This window comes from Scyliorhinus canicula, chromosome 12, assembly GCF_902713615.1.
Source record: "Scyliorhinus canicula chromosome 12, sScyCan1.1, whole genome shotgun sequence".
In the NCBI taxonomy this organism is placed as follows: Eukaryota; Metazoa; Chordata; class Chondrichthyes; order Carcharhiniformes; family Scyliorhinidae; genus Scyliorhinus; species Scyliorhinus canicula.
In genome coordinates, this window is record NC_052157.1 from 40,110,181 (window position 1) to 40,128,381 (window position 18,201).

Genomic DNA, 18,201 nt, shown 5'->3' on the forward strand with positions numbered 1-18,201 from the left:
TTCAAAAAGCATTGATCAACAAACCACGACAGTAATGCCATTCTAAATAAAAGATAACAAACATAGATTTTAAATTTTAACTATGGATTATCAATGCTAAATGTTGATATAAACTGTGTAACCAGAAATGAGGGGTGGAATTCTCTGACCCCCCCTCCGGGTTGGGGAAACGCAGGCGGGCTGCGCAAATCGCGCAAAGCCGCCCCGATGCCGGGACACGATTCTCCGCTCTGCGGAGAATCGGCGCCACTGGGGCTGACGTGGTCGGCGCAGCACCAGTTGGGGTATGCGCCGACTCTCCGGCCCGAGCCTGCACGCTAATTCGGCGGCCCGGGTGGGGCAAGCGGCCGTCAACAAAAAGCTGAGTCCCACCGGCGCCGTTCTAACATCCTCTGAGCTGGCAGGACCTCGGCATTGAAGGGTCCGGGGGTGGGTCTCCGTAGTGGCCTGGCCCACGATCGGGGCCCACTGATCGGTGGGCTGGCCTCTCTGTCCGTGGGCCTCCTGTCCTCCGCGCCGGCTCCTGTAGCCCTGCGCCATTTGGTGTCGGGGCTGGCGTGGGAAAGAAGGCCACTGCCAACTTAAATAAAAGAAAGTCAAGCCCTCTCCTCATTAGGCACGGTGGTCAGCCAAATGCGCATGCGCAGACCCAGCGGCGCCGGATTCATGCAGGGATCGGGTGGGCCGCTCCAGCGCCATGCTACCCCATTGTGGCCCGGAGAATTGGGTCTCAGTACGGGCGCCGACGCCGGAGTAAAACACTCCCGTTTCGTCGGCACTTATCCGCCAATGGGAGAATCCTGCCCTTGGTTTATAGACAGAAGCATGTGTCTTGCATTAACTGTTTAATATACAGTATTAAAACTTAGATATTCTACATTGTATATATGCTATGTTTACAGATAACAGATGCTGTGTATTAAACATCAACTTCATTTTACCAGAAGTTGCATTAAAAATGGGTTCCATCAGAGCACCATTAAATGAGAAAGAATACAGGGGGCGGGATTCTCCGATCCTCCGCGCTGAAGTCGTGCTCGGCGTGGGACCAGAGAATTACCAAATAGGCTCCCACGCCGGCACGCGACTCTTCGGCGACTGGAGAATTGCCGTCATCCGCCCGCAATCACGCGGGGCAGTCGGGGGCCATTGGAAAAGGCAATTTTCCCCCGGCAATTCTCTGCGCTCGATGAGCCAAGTGCCCGCTGGCGTGGTTCTAATGTGGTTCCACCCAGCGGGAACTCAGAGTCATGGCTGATGTGGCGTTATGGTGGGGGCGTGGGGATCAGACACTGGTGAGGGGGGGGCCTTGATGGCGGGCAGACCCGCGATCGGGGTGGCCACCGATCGGCGGGCCATCGCGATCTGGGAGCAACCTATTTACCTCCGCGCGGGCCCACTGTGTGGCTCCGCCATGTCGGCGGCGCCCACGCCGAGGTGAGCAGCGGTGCACATGCGCAGCCGTGCGGTCAGTATAGCAGGGCCCCGCTGGCAGCCAGAGCTGCGGGACGCACGCCGGGGTCCTGCTAGCCCCCTAGAAAATGGGGAATCACCCCGGACTTTCAAGAAAACGTCCGGAGTGATTCTCACCCGTTTTCCGCCGGGCGTGGGGATTTAGTCCCCCAAAGGGAGAATCCCGCCCAGGGTTATTCTAATAGCTCCTGAGGGTTCCACTTGAGCAATATTTTAGTTTTCAAAAGATTTTGCAGTCGAAACTGATTTATATTGTACCCCCACAAAAACAATTAAGTACGAAAAACTCCATATTATGAATGCAAATCCTGATGCAAAAACAAGCTAAACTACGAGTACACCTCTCCTACCTTTGGGAGAATCTGTGGTGTTATAAAACCCGAGCTTTATACAATGTGATGCATATTCTATTACTTTGTTATTATGGTAGAATGCCCCAGATCTGGTCTCCCTTTAAGAGCATAAAATCTAATTTATGATTAGGTGCCTTTTGAGATTGGTTAGAGGCAAACTGTTTTCTTTCCTCTTACCAATATTTTTTAAGCTGCCGTTTGTCATTGGGAGATTCCCAATGAGACCAGAATACCTTTCTGCTGTTCTGTGAATATATTTAAACAAACTGGTACTTATGTGTTGTTGACTATCCATGTATAATACTGCCCAATGTGATCAACATGCTGGATACAATATATAAAATATAAAAAAATAGTTAATTTTCCCAGAGTTTGTGAACACATGAGAATTATTTGTAAAAAGATAAATCCTAATTGCAGTTGTCTTCGACTGTCTCTCAGAACAGGCATATTTTGACTTCAGGCTGGGGCTGGATTCTCTGCCGGCAGGATGCTCCGTTTTGCCGGCAGCCCGGGGGTTTCCCGAAAGCATGGGGCTGCCCCAGAATGGGAAACCCCATTGACTAGCCGGGTTAACGGAGCATCCCACTGGCGGGGTGAAATAGAAATGCTGCGCGGCAGGGCGGAGAATCCAGTCCCAGATGTTCAATGTGTACATTAAAAGTACTAGATGTGCCTTTTCATACCCATGACATTTTATATATTTGCCTAAATATGCAACCATATTTAGATTCAGAAAAAGATAGACACAGAAATAGAAATGCAATAGCCTAGTGATGTTTCTACAATGCTGGCCATTGGGAATGCTATGCTTTTTAACTGTGCTTGTGACACAAATAGACAAAGAGTAATTGGCATTAGAGTTATTGTTGAAGTGTTTTGCATTATCAAAATTTGAATTTTAACACGTTTTGCATGTGGGATTAGAATTTGACTTTGGATGGTACAATAAATAAAAAGCAAAGCAATAGTTAAATTATAAGGCGTGATCACAGAATTATTTGTAAAAGAAAATCCTAACTACAATCATCTGCAAGGATCAATCACTCAGAACAAGTATCTGCATGTACTGATTTGTGATGTTGAATCTGTCAGGTGAATACATTTGTTAGAAATGATGAAATGCCTGCTATTCCTTGACATAAAGTAACTTCTTCAATAATTTTTGTTCCACATACATTATAAATCACGCAACTTTAAACATGACTGAGGGTATTCTTTTCTTCTTTGAAAGTACAGTATTTCTAAAGTAAACTAAATAAAGCTACTTCTTAAATCTTGCAAACAAGGTGAGAAGAAAAAGGAGGCAGGATTAGTAACTGATACTTGAGGGTTATTGGGGCTGCAGGGCTGGTGTGGAGGTGGACACTGGGCTGGATTACAAGCTGAATTCAGGGCTGAACAGTGGTGATTTGGTGGCTAGAAAAGGCCTGTCAATTGGCCTGGTGGTAGAAGGGTTTCCCCACAGCAAGGCAATAAAGTAAAGCAGTGGGACCGGTGGTTCGGGTAGTAGCAATGCATCTGTTGAGTGGGGCCATTAAGCTAAAGAAAGGGGCTGGGCCAGGGCGAAGGATTGTGAATGGGTTGCGTGCCAATGTGATATTCATACAGTGAGGTTGGGAATTTTTCTAAAACTACATCTGGAATTGGAGTTAGAATTGGGGGAGATGTAGTGGTTAGCACTGGGACTGCGGCGCTGAGGTCCCGGGTTCGAATCCCGGCCCTGGGTCACTGTCTGTGTGGAGTCTGCACATTCTACCCATGGGTTTCACCCCCACAACCCAAAGATGTGCAGGTTAGTTGGATTGGCCACGCTAAATTGCCCCTTAATTGGACAAAAAAAATGATTGGGTACTCTAAATATAAAAAAGAATTGGGAGAAACAGGAGCAGTAAAACAATGGGAGAATTTTGAATAAACTTAAAATGCAAAACTTGGGAAACAAACATAAGAAGGTTGGCAGACGTGAACTGGTTAGAGTGGAGGGAGCACTTAATAGTTAATGTTACTTATTAGAAGTAATGTTTATTATTATTAGTGTCACAAGTAGGCTTACATTAACACTACAATGAAGTTACGGTGAAAATCTCCTCATCCCACTTCGGCACCTGTTTGGCACACTGAGGAATAATTCAGAATGTCCAATTCACCTAACAAGCACATTTTCCAGGACTTGTGGGAGGAAACTGGAGCACCCGGAGGAAATTCACGCAGACATGGGAGAATGTGCAGACTCCGCACAGACATTGACGCAAGCTGGGAATCGAACCCGGGTTCTTGGCGCTGTGAAGCAACAGTGCTAACCACTGTGCTACCGTGCCGCCCTAGTAGAAGTGACATTGGCATAACATCACTGAAATGGCTAAATGCCTCAAGGCACATTGGGTACAAGTGTTAAAACCCCTTGGCATTATCATTGTTACAAAAGTGTTATTAAATTGTGCCAATAAAAAAATAAGAAAGAAATGAGCAAGTGTTTGTGTATAAAAAGAAGGGTACATTGTAGTGATGTTTCTAGTTAGAGCAACAGTTCTATGAATAGACACAGGTGAAAGGATTTGGAGTTGTTGATATGCACAAATATGCTCATCATGAAAACGTCAATTAAACCAATACTGAATCAAATTGGAAAACAGATGGACTGTCAGCTATTCCCAGAGAACAGGCAGGTAAAAATAGTGGAATGGCAAACACCATGTCCGTTGTGGCTCTGCTGTCAGGCTACAGATACTTTTTGCATTTAAGTACTGAATGTTGCCAATTATTCCTATTGGCAAGGAGTTTCTTCCTCCAGGTTATATTCCCTTTGAAATTAATTTGCGTTAATTAATTATGTGATCTACCAATTAACATCTTATTTTCTTTCTCTTAAGGCTTCTTAATAGCATGTCAGAGCATCTGTTACTTCTGGAAATAGATTTCCACTAAACTCTTGCTCAGTCTAACCAGAACACCTGCACCATTTTCTCAAGAGGTGGTTTTGTAACATTGTGAAGCATTTAGAAGAACTTTTATGTGAACAATATGTGAGCATACTAATTGCTCCAGCAACAAGTCAGAGAGAGTTTTGTTTTCATCTATTATGGAGTTAGTTACATATTTAAGTTTTATAAACTGAAGTTTCAAAGACAGAATTCATTGAACACTTAAATTGAAGTTTGAATGACATATTTTAAGAAAACACTGAAATGACTATGGGTCAAGTTTAGAAACTGCATACTTAGATTAACCAAATTAATTCATTCTACGAAATAGCACAGGTTGAAATGTATCAGGAAATTGAGAATTACAGACAAATTTGTAACAATCTTTTCAAAAAACATTTAGTAATGCTACACTTAGTTTTAAACAGAATATTGTGTTCCACTAAATAATTTTTAAAAAATATTTGGCAACAAACTAACAGACATTGCACAAAGTTGTGCAACATGCCATATTCCTCTCCCTTGAATTATCTGAGTACAGCAGAACAGTTCCCCGCAGGAGGGAAACATGGACTACAATTTACTGCCAATCATTCCTGATAAAGCAGCAGCTTAAAAGTGGCATAGGATAAGACCTTGAAACAGGGAGTCAACGGAGGTAAGAAAGATGAACATTCAAAAGAAAGACAGAAGTATTTTCTTCATATCCAGAACATTTCATTAAGTCTTGGTCTTATGTTGAAATTGAGGCCAGAGCTGTACGATGTCTTCTATTTGAAAAGTGAGAGTATGGTTTCATTTCTATCGTAGGATTTGATGGAACATCCTTAACACCAAAGAATATATCCTCCCACTTCCACAATCCTGCAAAACCAACTCATGATTATCCCCAGTGTATTGTAAATTCATACTAAAGTAAATGGATGCTTGACTCAGATGATCATTCCATCTGGCTTCTGTAACTTGTGAATTTTTTGTTTTCAAAATTGTGAATTCCAAAAAATGCAGCACTAAATAGATTAATGTGCGAAGCTACTAAAATTTGTCTTAAATTTTGATGCAGAAATTATGCAACTTAAACACTGACACGGAATCTTATTAGAAGTGCAATATTTAGATTCATAGTAAGGAATAATTTTTTAAAATGGGAATTAAAAGGCAGTATGGGCCGAGGTTAGGAACAGTAGAGGAGAGGTCACCCTGTTGGGAGTTGTCTATAGACCTCCGAATAGTTCGAGATGTAGAGGAAAGGATTGCAAAGATGATTCTTGACAGGAGCGAGAGTAACAGGGTAGTTGTTATGGGGGACTTTAACTTTCCAAATATTGACTGGAAATACTATAGTTCGAGTACTATAGATGGGTCAGTTTTTGTGCAGTGTGTGCAGGAGGGTTTTCTGACACAGTATGTAGACAGGCCAACAAGGGGCGAGGCCACATTGGATTTGGTACTGGGTAATGAACCCGGCCAGGTGTTAGATTTAGATGTAGGTGAGCACTTTGGTGATAGTGATCACAACTCGGTTATGTTTACTTTAGCAATGGGCAGGGATAGGTATATACCGCAAGGCAAGAATTATAGCTGGGGGAAAGGCAATTATGATGCTATTCGGCAAGATTTAGGATGTATAGGATGGGGAAGGAAACTGCAGGGGATGGGTACAATCGAAATGTGGAGCTTTTTCAAGGAACAGCTACTGCGTGTCCTTGATAAGTATGTACCTGTCAGGCAGGGAGGAAGTTGTCGAGCAAGGGAACCGTGGTTTACTAAGGAAGTTGAAGCACTTGTCAAGAGGAAGAAGAAGGCTTATGTTAGGATGAGACATGAAGGCTCAGTTAGGGCACTTGAGAGTTACAAGTTAGCCAGGAAAGACCTAAAGGGAGAGTTAAGAAGAGCGAGGAGAGGACACGAAAAGTCGTTGGCGGATAGGATCAAGGAAAACCCTAAAGCTTTCTATAGGTATATCAGGAACAAAAGAATGACTAGAGTAAGATTAGGGCCAATCAAGGATAGTAGTGGAAAGTTGTGTGTGGAATCAGAGGAGATAGGGGAAGCATTAAATGGATATTTTTCGTCAGTGTTTACACTGGAGAAAGACAATGTTGTCGAGGAGAACACTCAGGTTCAGTCGACCAGGCTAGATGGAATTGAGGTTCAAAAGGAGGAGGTGTTAGCAATTTTAGAAAATGTCAAAATAGATAAGTCCCCTGGGCCAGATGGGATTTATCCTAGGATTCTCTGGGAAGCCAGGGAGGAGATTGCAGAGCCTTTGTCCTTGATCTTTATGTCGTCTTTGTCGACAGGAATAGTGCCGGAAGACTGGAGGATAGCAAATGTTGTCCCCTTGTTCAAGAAGGGGAGTAGAGACAACCCTGGTAATTATAGACCTGTGAGCCTTACTTCAGTTGTGGGTAAAATGTTGGAAAAGGTTATAAGAGATAGGGTTTATAATCATCTTGAAAAGAACAAGTTGATTAGCGATACTCAACACGGTTTTGTGAAGGGTAGGTCATGTCTCACAAACCTTATTGAGTTTTTTGAGAAGGTGACCAAACAGGTGGATCAGGGTAAAGCAGTTGATGTGGTGTATATGGATTTCAGTAAGGCGTTTGATAAGGTTCCCCACGGTAGGCTATTGCAGAAAATAAGGAAGTATGGAATGGAAGGTGATTTAGCGGTTTGGATCAGTAATTGGCTAGCTGAAAGAAGACAGAGGGTGGTGGTTGATGGCAAATGTTCATCCTGGAGTTCAGATACAAGTGGTGTACCGCAAGGATCTGTTTTAGGGCCACTGCTGTTTGTCATTTTTATAAATGACCTGGAAGAGGGTGTAGAAGGATGGGTTAGTAAATTTGCAGATGACACGAAGGTCGGTGGAGTTGTGGATAGTGCTGAAGGATGTTATAGGATACAGAGGGACATAGATAAGCTGCAGAGCTGGGCTGAGAGGTGGCAGATGGAGTTCAATGCGGAAAAGTGTGAGGTGGTTCACTTTGGAAGGAGTAACAGGAATGCAAAGTACTGGGCTAATGGCAAGATTCTTGGTAGTGTAGATGAACAGAGAGATCTCGGCATCCAGGTACATAAATCCCTGAAAGTTGCCACCCAGGTTAATAGGGCTGTTAAGAAGGCATATGGTGTGCTAGCCTTTATAAGCAGGGGGATTGAGTTTCGGAACCACAAGGTCATGCTGCAGCTGTACATAACTCTGGTGCGGCCACACCTGGAGTACTGCGTGCAGTTCTGGTCACCACATTATAGGAAGGATGTGGAAGCTTTGGAAAGGGTTCAGAGGAGATTTACTAGGATGTTGCCTGGTATGGAGGGAAGGTCTTACGAGGAAAGGCTCAGGGAATTGAGGTTGTTTTCGTTAGAGAGGAGAAGGCTGAGAGGTGACTTAATAGAGACATATAAGATAGTCAGAGGGTTAGATAGGGTGGACAGTGAGAGTCTTTTTCCTCGGATGGTGATGACCAACACGAGGGGACATAGCTTTAAATTGAGGGGTGATAGATATAGGACAGATGTCAGAGGCAGTTTCTTTACTCAGAGAGTAGTAGGGGTGTGGAACGCCCTGCCTGCAATAGTAGTAGACTCGCCAACTTTAAGGGCATTTAAGTGGTCACTGGATAGACATATGGATGAAAATGGAATAGTGTAGGTCAGATAGGCTTCAGATGGTTTCACAGGTCGGTGCAACATCGAGGGCCGAAGGGCCCGTACTGCGCTGTAGTGTTCTATGTTCTATGTTCTAAATTATTACAAAACACCACGTCTGAGGAACGAAGCGTCTGGCCCCCCCCAGCCAGGAGTCATCTGTGCACATCAATGAAGCTACATTTAAATGTCCACAGCACTTGCTCTTATCCAAGCCAGAAGGATGGCATCTAGGAAACCAGCTCCTAGATTTACGGAGCGGGCCCTCAGCCATTTGCTGGGTACCATGGAGGAGCGGCGGGTTACAATATACCATCGGGCGGGCAGGAGACCCTCGAGCAATGTGTAAAATCTCGCCTGGGAGAAGGTAGCAGCATTGGTCAGCGCCAGCAGCCTGAACAAGAGGACGGGTGTGCAGTGCAGTAAAAAGATGAATGGCCAACTCCGATGAGCCAGGATGAGTGCTCCTTGGCCCCTCTTTGTAGTCAACCCTTCCATCACCCCCAGAATGTCACCTTGATCACACGTGATCACCTCGCAAGGCCCCAGGACCAAATCTCCCACCGGCATCTTCAAACCACCCCCTTGCATGCCTCATCAGAACCCCTCCTTGCTTAGGCACAGTGCCCACACATGGAGGCACTATTGACTTCTGACCTGCCAGTCGTCAAACTCACATTATCCCATTTGTGTTCCTGCACGAGAAGCTCACCCACAACTGCTACAAGTGAGAAAATGAGCGGTGGGATGCCTGAACTGAGGATCCTGACTACATACAAGGAGAGGGCATAGAAGGCACAGTTGAGGAGCAGGAGCAGGCCTGCGCTGAGCGCAAGGTGGATCTGCGAGAGAAAAGTGAGAAGCCACTGCACCATCATCCCGATGGCCAGTCTCAAGTGAGTTCTCTGTAGTCCAAATCCTTGACCAGGCCACAAACTAAAACCATGTCCCTTGCCTTGTAGGAACATCAACCAAAGAGCCTGGCACAGTAACCAGCAGTGCCCCACCGTCCAGCCCGACATCACCTCGGAGAAAATCCTGGTAAGGACATGGATGATGCGTCACAGCTTTCACGCGCACCATCCACTATCGTAGAGGCACCTTTGTGGGTGCACTCACCAGGCAGGCTTCTAGCTCACTATCTGTGAGCACCACACAGCTTCTGATGCACATCAGGTGGAGACAGGAGCATCCCAGTGATCCGACAGTGGGACATCTGCTGGATCCCATGACTCAGCTGTGCCCAGCCAGGTACCATGACATTGGACACGTTGCAGATGGAGATGCAAAGACAGAGCCGGGAATACCAGGAGGTGGTGTCAACGACACCCCTGCGAATACAAGGTCAAATGGAGGAGTCCCAAAGCCTTCTGCCGCAGACGATGTTGCCAGAGATGCGCTGCACACAGGCCAACACTGCAAGGGTGACATCCGCAGGGGAATGTCTGGAGCAAGAGGTCAGGTCCATGACAGGAGACCTCTGAAGCATGGCTTAGTCCCTGAGGACCAAGACTGAGGCCTTCAACAGCATAGTGCAGGCAATGTCAGGCCTCTAGGGCTCACTCCAGCTGCCCCTCCATCCCATGGAGTATCCCAGGGGCCCATGAGCTGCTGGAAGGAGGATTCACTGGAGCACATCCGGGGGCCTTCCACCCAGGAGATTATTGGAGTAACCAGTCAATCTGAATCCACCCTTCCTGAGGCAACACCAGTGCCATCTGAAAGTAGGCCAGGGCCCTCCAGAGGACGCCCGCCAAGGGAATTTGGGCAATAGGGCATGGAAGGCAGCAGGCCGCCTCCACCTCTGATGCACATTCTGGGGATATACCCAGACATAGTGAGAGGGTTCGCAAGTGCAAGGAATTGTAGGGGCACAGCATGGGCATGGGTAAAGTTAGGAACAGTTCGTTGGGGGAAGTCATTACCACTTGTAACATCTGCACATCACTGAATTAAGTATTATCGTTCTTCACCACCTTAACGCCTGATGATCTTTAATCAGTGGCATGGCGCTACCACCATCTGCACACAGTTCTTTTCACTGGTGCTCAATGTCAGGCAGCCAGTTAGACCCACTCATTGCAAATATTTCATTCGCAGTGATATGACTCAGGGATAATTCGGTGAACCCTAGACTCTCGCCCCTAATCCCCATCTAGAGCTAAGGGACAATGGAAGTGGGGCTGAATCTCACTCGTGAGTCGGGGAGTCAGCATGCCAGCAGCAAACAGACAGGAGTCAGACATTAGCAATAGCTGAGGAGCATCACAGACCATTCCTCGCCGCAAGTTGTCATCACCCTCCTGCATAAACTGGGCATCAGGCAATCAAGGACTCCCCAGGCCCAGCACCCTGATGAGATATCGTTCACAGAGTGGTTACGATATCCTTTTGCAGGGAGGGGGGCCTTGTTGCGCTGTTGGACAACATGCTGGTCCAACTCCACGAAGTGGGAGGCGATGAGGACGTCACTCATCCTCCCTGCACACCCTCACTCCCTCTTAGCCTCCATATCCTGCTCTTCCTCAAATCTCTCCTTAACATCCTCCTCATCCGAGGATATGTGACACTTTGCCAGTTGTTCCTCATGAGGGCCATCGCCCCGCTGCAGAGCACAGCAGACCACCACTATGTGAGAGACCGTCTGGGGGCTGTACTGGAGGGCCCCACCACTGTCGAGGCAGCGGAAAAGTTTCTTCAAAAGGCCGATGAACCACTTTCCTCAGGGGATATCCCTTATCCCCTGCAAGCCATCCCTGCAGCCTAGGGTAACCTTCGAGAATGCCAGGGAACTGCGATAGCCTTAAGATCTAACTATCATGCACGCTCCCCGGAAAACGTGCATGAATCGCATTTGGTGGTCACTCACCAGCTGCTCATTGAGAGAGTGGACCCCCTTTCTGTTTATGAAGAAGACTCCATGATGACTCAGGGCGTGTAGAGCGACATGGGTACAGTCAATCACCTCCTGTATCTGTGGTAGTTCAGCTATGGTGTCGAATCATGTAGCCCTCTCTTGCTGGGGAAGGTCCAGGTCAAAATTAAAAGACCAAAGCCCTTGCATAGAGAGCACTATGGGTGGATGCCTGTAGGATGCCACAGGTGGAGCCCTGGAATGTCCCATTATTTAAAACGTTGAGGGCTGCAGTGCCCTTCATGGGCACAGGGAGTGGGTGTCCTGTGCTGCCACATAGTGCCAAGTCAGCAAGGTTGTGGCACAAGTACTGCACAGTCTCCATGGTGAGGCGGAGTCTCCTATGGCACATGTTGTCTGACAGCTCCATGTTTGCCACTTTGGTCCTATACACCCTCTATCTTCTTCGTGCCACCTGTACGGCTCATGCAGCCTCTGGTCCGAGTCTGCTCTGCAGCACCCTGCTCTCTTGTCAGTGGGTCTTCCCGGGGTATCCTTTGTTGCTGAAATCTGTGCTCCTCTAGCGCTATACTAAGAAGAAGTCAGTTCCACTGATTCCATACCAATACCGCTTGGTTACTTGTAAGGGATATGAGAGAGAGAGAGCTTGAGAGAAAAAGAGCTTGAGTGTGAGAGAGCGAGAGAGTGAGTGAATGAGAGAGAACGAGAACGAGAGAGAGAATGAGCGCTTGAGAAAGAGAATGAGCGCTCGAGAGAGAGACAGTCAGGTTCGTGCCACAGGTGGAAAACACCAGTATGTTCCCTGACCCATTGGCCTCCAGAACCTGGAAACAGCCAGCCTCCCTGGGTGTGAACCTGATTGTGTCATTGGGAAGGGCCTGGGAAGATTGCATTTCAAAATTTCACCAGTGCAAATCCCATTTTTGGCCTTTCATGAGGTTTAGCAGCAATTACGGGATTTGCACCTGCACCTAATATGACTGCTAAATCCTGGCCTATAAGTCAGCTAGAGCGGCTTACTCTTTTCACTGGACATCATTTAGATTATAATGGCTTCCAACATCAAATTTCCAGTGCGGTTCAGTGGTAGCGCTTTTGTCTGAGCGAGAAGATAATGGCTTCAAACATAGTCAGAGAGAGCTCCTGTCGTTTCAATGAGACATTAAATTGAAGCACAGTCAGCTCTCTCAGGTGGATTTACAAGATTTCATGGCACAACTGCAAGACGACCAGCAGATCCTTTTGGTGCCCTGGCAAATATTTCTTCCTCAGTCAACATTCCCAAAGTAGATTAACTCGTCCATCCCAACGCCGTTTTGCATGACATTAATGTGCGCACATTAGCTATCTCATTTCCCTATGTTACAATAGTGACTATACTTCAAAAAATGTAATTGGCTTTGGTTCATCTTGAGGCCGGGAAAGGCGCTATACAAATTCACTCTTTGTTTATCTCACCTGGTCCAATACAAATGACAGATCAGCTTTGTCCTTTGGATTAGCTTTCTCTCTCTCCAACCAGAGAATAAGTTCAGGCTTTTTATATGGCTTCAAAGCCAAAAGGTGGATGACACGATCTTTCAGAGCCCTTTGGGTAACCGTGTTGGCGTAGGTTTTCTTCATCCCAAAGCATGGATTCATGGTTGGAGAATGTTTTCTTAGCGGAATGCCATCAGCAGCTTGGCTTGCGGCCTGCTTCCGACTATGGACTGACTTTCGCAGACCTAGGAAGCAAAGCTGGATTTTAAACACATGATAAACATGCTCGATAACCAAAAAAAAGATTAACAAGGCCTTCTTTATATAAAGGGAAGATTACAGTAGGCTGCAATGAATCAGCAAGCTACTGAATTGACTGATGCACCACAAATAATTACAATATAAGATTGACCGCACATGCTGATGTAAAAGTTGAATTTTTGAGTCCAATACTTTAGGCCAACGGTCAATGTGTTGATTTTTGAATGGGTAATATTTTGAGGGATTGACATGTGTTTGGGTTTTGCTATAATGAATGGATAGGGTGACCAATAGTAACTAGGAAGCTGAGGTACGGCGAAAATATTTTAAATAGTTTTTAAACTCATTATAAAAGTGCGCTGACATCTGGTCAATAAACCTAAAGGCCTGACCCACTGCTCAATATTCCTAACCATATGCTGCTGCAAAAATAACACCAGTCTGTAATTACATATCTTGTGTATTTTATAAAAATATCCTTCATTTACTAGTTTTTGAATGATACATCAGTCAGCCCACCTTGTATTATTGTACTATGCAAAGTTCCAGTCAATATTCCCTCCCTGTCTAAAATGAAAATAAATCAACGTTTATGTCAGCTACTAACTCATCATTATAATTACCTCTTTGTAATTTTTAAGACGAGGAGTTATTTTTGCAATCATTACCCGCATTGAGTAGCATTTGGAGAGTTTCACTATCACCTTTCCAGTTTTAGCCCAAGCACGGTAGCACAGTGGGTAGCACTGTTGCTTCACAACTCCAGGATCCCAGGTTCGATTCCCGGCTTGGGTCACTGTCTGTGTGGAGTCTGCACGTTCTCCCTGTGTCTGCGTGGATTTCCTCTGGGTGCTCCGGTTTTGTCCTGAAAGACGTGCTATTAGGTAATTTGGACATTCTAAATTCTCCCTCTGTGTACCCGAACAGGCGCCGGACTGTGGCGACTGGGGGCTTTTCACAGTGGCTTCACTGCAGTGTTAATGTAAGCCTACTTGTGACAATAAAGATTATTATTATTATTATTATTATTATTAATAAAGCATGGCTTCCCTCTCCCCAACCCCACATAACCCTTTGGTTGTGAAATTTTGGGACTTTGCTCCCTTAAAGCTAGGGTTCACTCTTACTTGAAGAGCGAAAACGTATCTTTTTTTAATGCCAAAAATCACATGGTCGAGTTTTACAAGAGACTGATTTTTACAGAGTAGAAACACTAATTCAAAGACAAGTTAAGGTATGACTTGTTTTTGTAATCATTCAACGGCAGGAAATATTTAAGGATTCAAAGTAATGTTTTCACATTCAGAACAGAAACATAGAACTTGTATTGAACTACAAACATATTTTAAGTTGGTATTTAAAATGGAGTTGACGGTTAATGATTTACATTTCATATCTTAATTGTTTAAAAATATTTGAATTTGAACGTAGTACGACAGCAGGTTTCAAAGTCATGCATTCTACCCCTAATTATTTCGCTGAAAAAATATAAATTAAGAGGAATAGGTGCAGATATAAATGTATGCACGACATAGTACTCCTAGTCAGTATTATCTATTATTATGGGTTTAAACATAACCAGTTGCTAGACTAAAAACACGTCATATTCAATATAGTTCATGAGAAATTAAATTCAGCACCTAAATCCTCATATCACCTACAATTGTGTTCGTTGCTTTAATTTGTGCTGATGTGGAGATGCGGACGTTGGACAGGGGTGAGCACAGTAAGAAGTCTTACAACACCAGGTTAAAGTCCAACAGGTTTGTTTTAAATCACTAGCTTTCGGAGCACTACTCCTTGAGGAAGGAGCAGTGCTCCGAAAGCTAGTGACTTTAACCTGGTGTTGTAAGACTTCTTACTTAATTTGTGCTGTAACTGTTCAGTAAACTAACTGGAGATCGCTCCTGAAGCATGCAGCATTTGCCATTCAATGGAAAGTAGAACAATTACGTTATCATAATTGCAGGAATGTATGTTATATATAGGTTATTAAGAGACCACTTTGCCCCTTTTCTATCCAGTTACCAGAATTAAGTTGCAGAAGCACCAATGTGCAGGTTGAATAAATAAAATGTTATCAGCTCTTTATAGCATTTAGAGTGCAGAAGGAGGCCATTTGGCCCATCGAGTCTGCACCAGCTCTTGGAAAGAGCACCCTACCCAAACCCACACCCCCACCCTATCCCCGTAACCCAGTAACCCCACCCAACACTAAGGGCAATTTTAGACACTAAGGGCAATTTTTCGTATGGCCAATCCACCTAACCTGCACATCTTTGGACTGTGGGAGGAAACCGGAGCACCCGGAGGAAATCCACGCATGGGGAGAACGTGCAGACTCCGCACAGACAGTGACCCAAGCCGGGAATCGAACCTGGGACCCTGGAGCTGTGAAGCAATTGTGCTAACCCCAATGCTACCGTGCTGCTTTAGTCATTCTGAAATATTTATTCTGAAAATACATTGACAATGTTGAATTAGGTGCACATTCATCCATTTCTAAACGTAATTCCAATTAAATAAATGACGAAATATGTATCAGCAGTGACAACCGACATATGAATTTTGGGGCAAAGACGCAAGAGCTGCATTTTTGTGTCCAGGCACAATTTTGTTTTCAATAAACTTGCCAAGTTAGAGATTCAGTAACAAACCATAAGCATCACAAAGTATATTTCTGCAGGAAACAAATTATTAGATTAGCTATCTGATACGAGTTTGGTACATTTTGTTGAATCAAGAATTGAATAAGTGCAGACTATCATTTCGTTAGTGTGGTATTTATACCTTGACATGACGACTCTGGTTTAATTTCTATAGTTGTTCGACTCCATGACTCCTTCTCTACTTGTGACATTCGTTCTCGAGTCATCTTGTAAGAGTCATCAGTGGCACAGACTGTGATTTTATCTTGAATACTCCCCAGGCAATCAAGTTGGTCTCTTTCAAAACTGGTTTAAACGACAAAAGCAGAACAAAACCAAGACTCAGCAACACATCCTTCAACAAGTATTGATCCTATCCAAAATACTCTTTTCTTCTGTTAAACCTTTAATAAAAATGAAAAAATGTATACAATGCCACTTTTAAAAATAATTTGGACACACATGCACACACAAAACCACATCATCAGAAATAGATATATTCCGAAGTGTTGTAATTGTATTTTAATCTGATCTAATATGAGATTACCTATCGTCTGGTATGGTTGTTCTTGTTCTCTGATGTTCACTCTGTAATTCTCACATACAAATAATGCATTGACTTATGCAATGGTTGGGCCTTTGTGCCTTAAAGATATTCCTATCCAGTGGGTCTACCGTCACTACCTGCAGATCATCAGCCCTTCAAATAAAAATAATTAATAAATAAACTGTTCTTTGTGAGAAAAACAAAAGAAATCTTCAAATTAAAAATGTCTACTGACTTGCTGAGAAGCAAATTTAAGTCTAATAAGTTGTGATCTGAAGGGGCACAACGCTTTCCTCAGTTTCTAAGCATTCCGCATGAATTTGGACATAGACTCCATCATTAAAATGTCCACATTTAAACAGGCAGTCGTATACATCAACCAGATAATTATGTGCACGAATGTTAACTTTAGAATTGCCAGTTCATAGCATCGGTAGCAGCACGGTAGCATTGTGGATAGCACAATCGCTTCACAGCTCCAGGGTCCCAGGTTCGATTCCGGCTTGGGTCACTGTCTGTGTGGAGTCTGCACATACTCCCCGTGTGTGTGTGGGTTTCATCCGGGTGCTCCAGTTTCCTCCCACAGTCCAAAGATGTGCAGGTTAGGTGGATTGGCCATGATAAATTGCCCTTAGTGTCCAGAATTGCCCTTAGTGTTGGGTGGGGTTACTGGGTTATGGGGATAGGGTGGAGTTGTTGACCTTGGGTAGGGTGCTCTTTCCAACAGCTGGTGCAGACTCGATGGGCTAAATGGCCTCCTTCTACACTGTAAATTCTATGAAAATCTTAAGTGCTCCCTTTATTTTAGGCAAATGCAACTCTGCTTACTCATTTGTGTTATTAAGAATGAAGAACATGTGAAAAACTCACAGTTAAAAAAATATATTTTAACTCACAGCTGTTTAAATAGATTATAAACATGGGGCGGATGGAACCCTGGCAAAGGTACTCCAGAAGTGCTTCAAAAATTGAAATCAGGGATTCAGCTGGAATAACGTAATGGGGGGAAAACATACATTTTAAAGCCAAATACGAGGTGCTGTTTGGTGACGAGATAGGTGACGAGAGCTCATTTATATGTTGAAAGATGTTTTTCTCCCTTTGGAGCTACCATGTGTATCAGCATGGGGGCAGCTCCCTGCATTAGGGAGAGCACTGTTGTTAAGTATGAGGGTGGCGTCCTAGGTCTCTGGTTTGCAGACCAAGTTCAGGGAACATGGCAAAGCCACCTAACCACAGGATATTGCATATGGCATAACTAGACTTAGCAGCTTGAGCTGGGTGTCCTGCCCCCAGCACGCAATGAAGCTCGAGTAGAAGACTTCAACATGACCATGGTGTGGTTCTTAAGTGCATTTCCTTCACGGGGAAACTGCCACCTTCTATCATCAATCATTCCAAGAATCTGTTAAGTGAGGGTGAGTAAGTTGAGGTGTGTGTGTGTGTGTGTGTGTGTGTGGTTGGGGGGGGCAAGAAGAGAAACTTGCTGATAGAAGGGGTGAAAAAAGCAGATATCTTGCATTCCTTTGAATTATCATATCCAATGAGCAAAGGAGCAGAATGCAAAATTAGGTACAGGACTAAGACCAAGTGTAGGAGTCAGAGTTAGGTGTAGGCTTGAGCCAATGTCAAACAATCAAGTAGCAAAAGGAGGCTGAAAATGTGTGAGCTGCACATGCAGATACACCGACAGGGAGTCAAACAATGGAAGACAAAGAATGAAAGAACAGCATAAAAGCGGAGATAGCTACAGGGAAATACAGGTATTTGCCATTTTTGTACTCGAGCAACATCACAAGAGATTAACCTGTCCTTTTCACAGGTTGACAGTAAAGCAAACTGAAGAGCATCAACAAAGAACTTGTCAATTGTCAAGATTATATTTGTTTAAATTAAAACAAGCAAAAAATGTCAGTGCTAAGTGAGAAGAAATGAACTATAACACCAAACTCAAAAGGCTGAAAATTATACCATGACATATTTG

The 18,201-nt window shown here is 44.5% G+C and overlaps 1 protein-coding gene across 2 annotated transcripts in view; it reads right to left on the reverse strand.

Moving 5' to 3' along the window:
- The window catches only part of LOC119974469 (RNA polymerase II elongation factor ELL), a 125,406-nt gene that overhangs the window by 34,572 nt on the left and 72,633 nt on the right, over positions 1-18,201 (reverse strand). For both annotated transcript variants that reach the window (XM_038813385.1, XM_038813384.1), the window contains exons 4-5: positions 15,813-15,976; positions 12,741-13,006 (exon numbers count right to left, since the gene is read on the reverse strand). In XM_038813385.1, the coding sequence (XP_038669313.1) occupies positions 12,741-13,006; positions 15,813-15,976 (430 nt within the window). The remainder of the gene's footprint in view (positions 1-12,740; positions 13,007-15,812; positions 15,977-18,201) is intronic.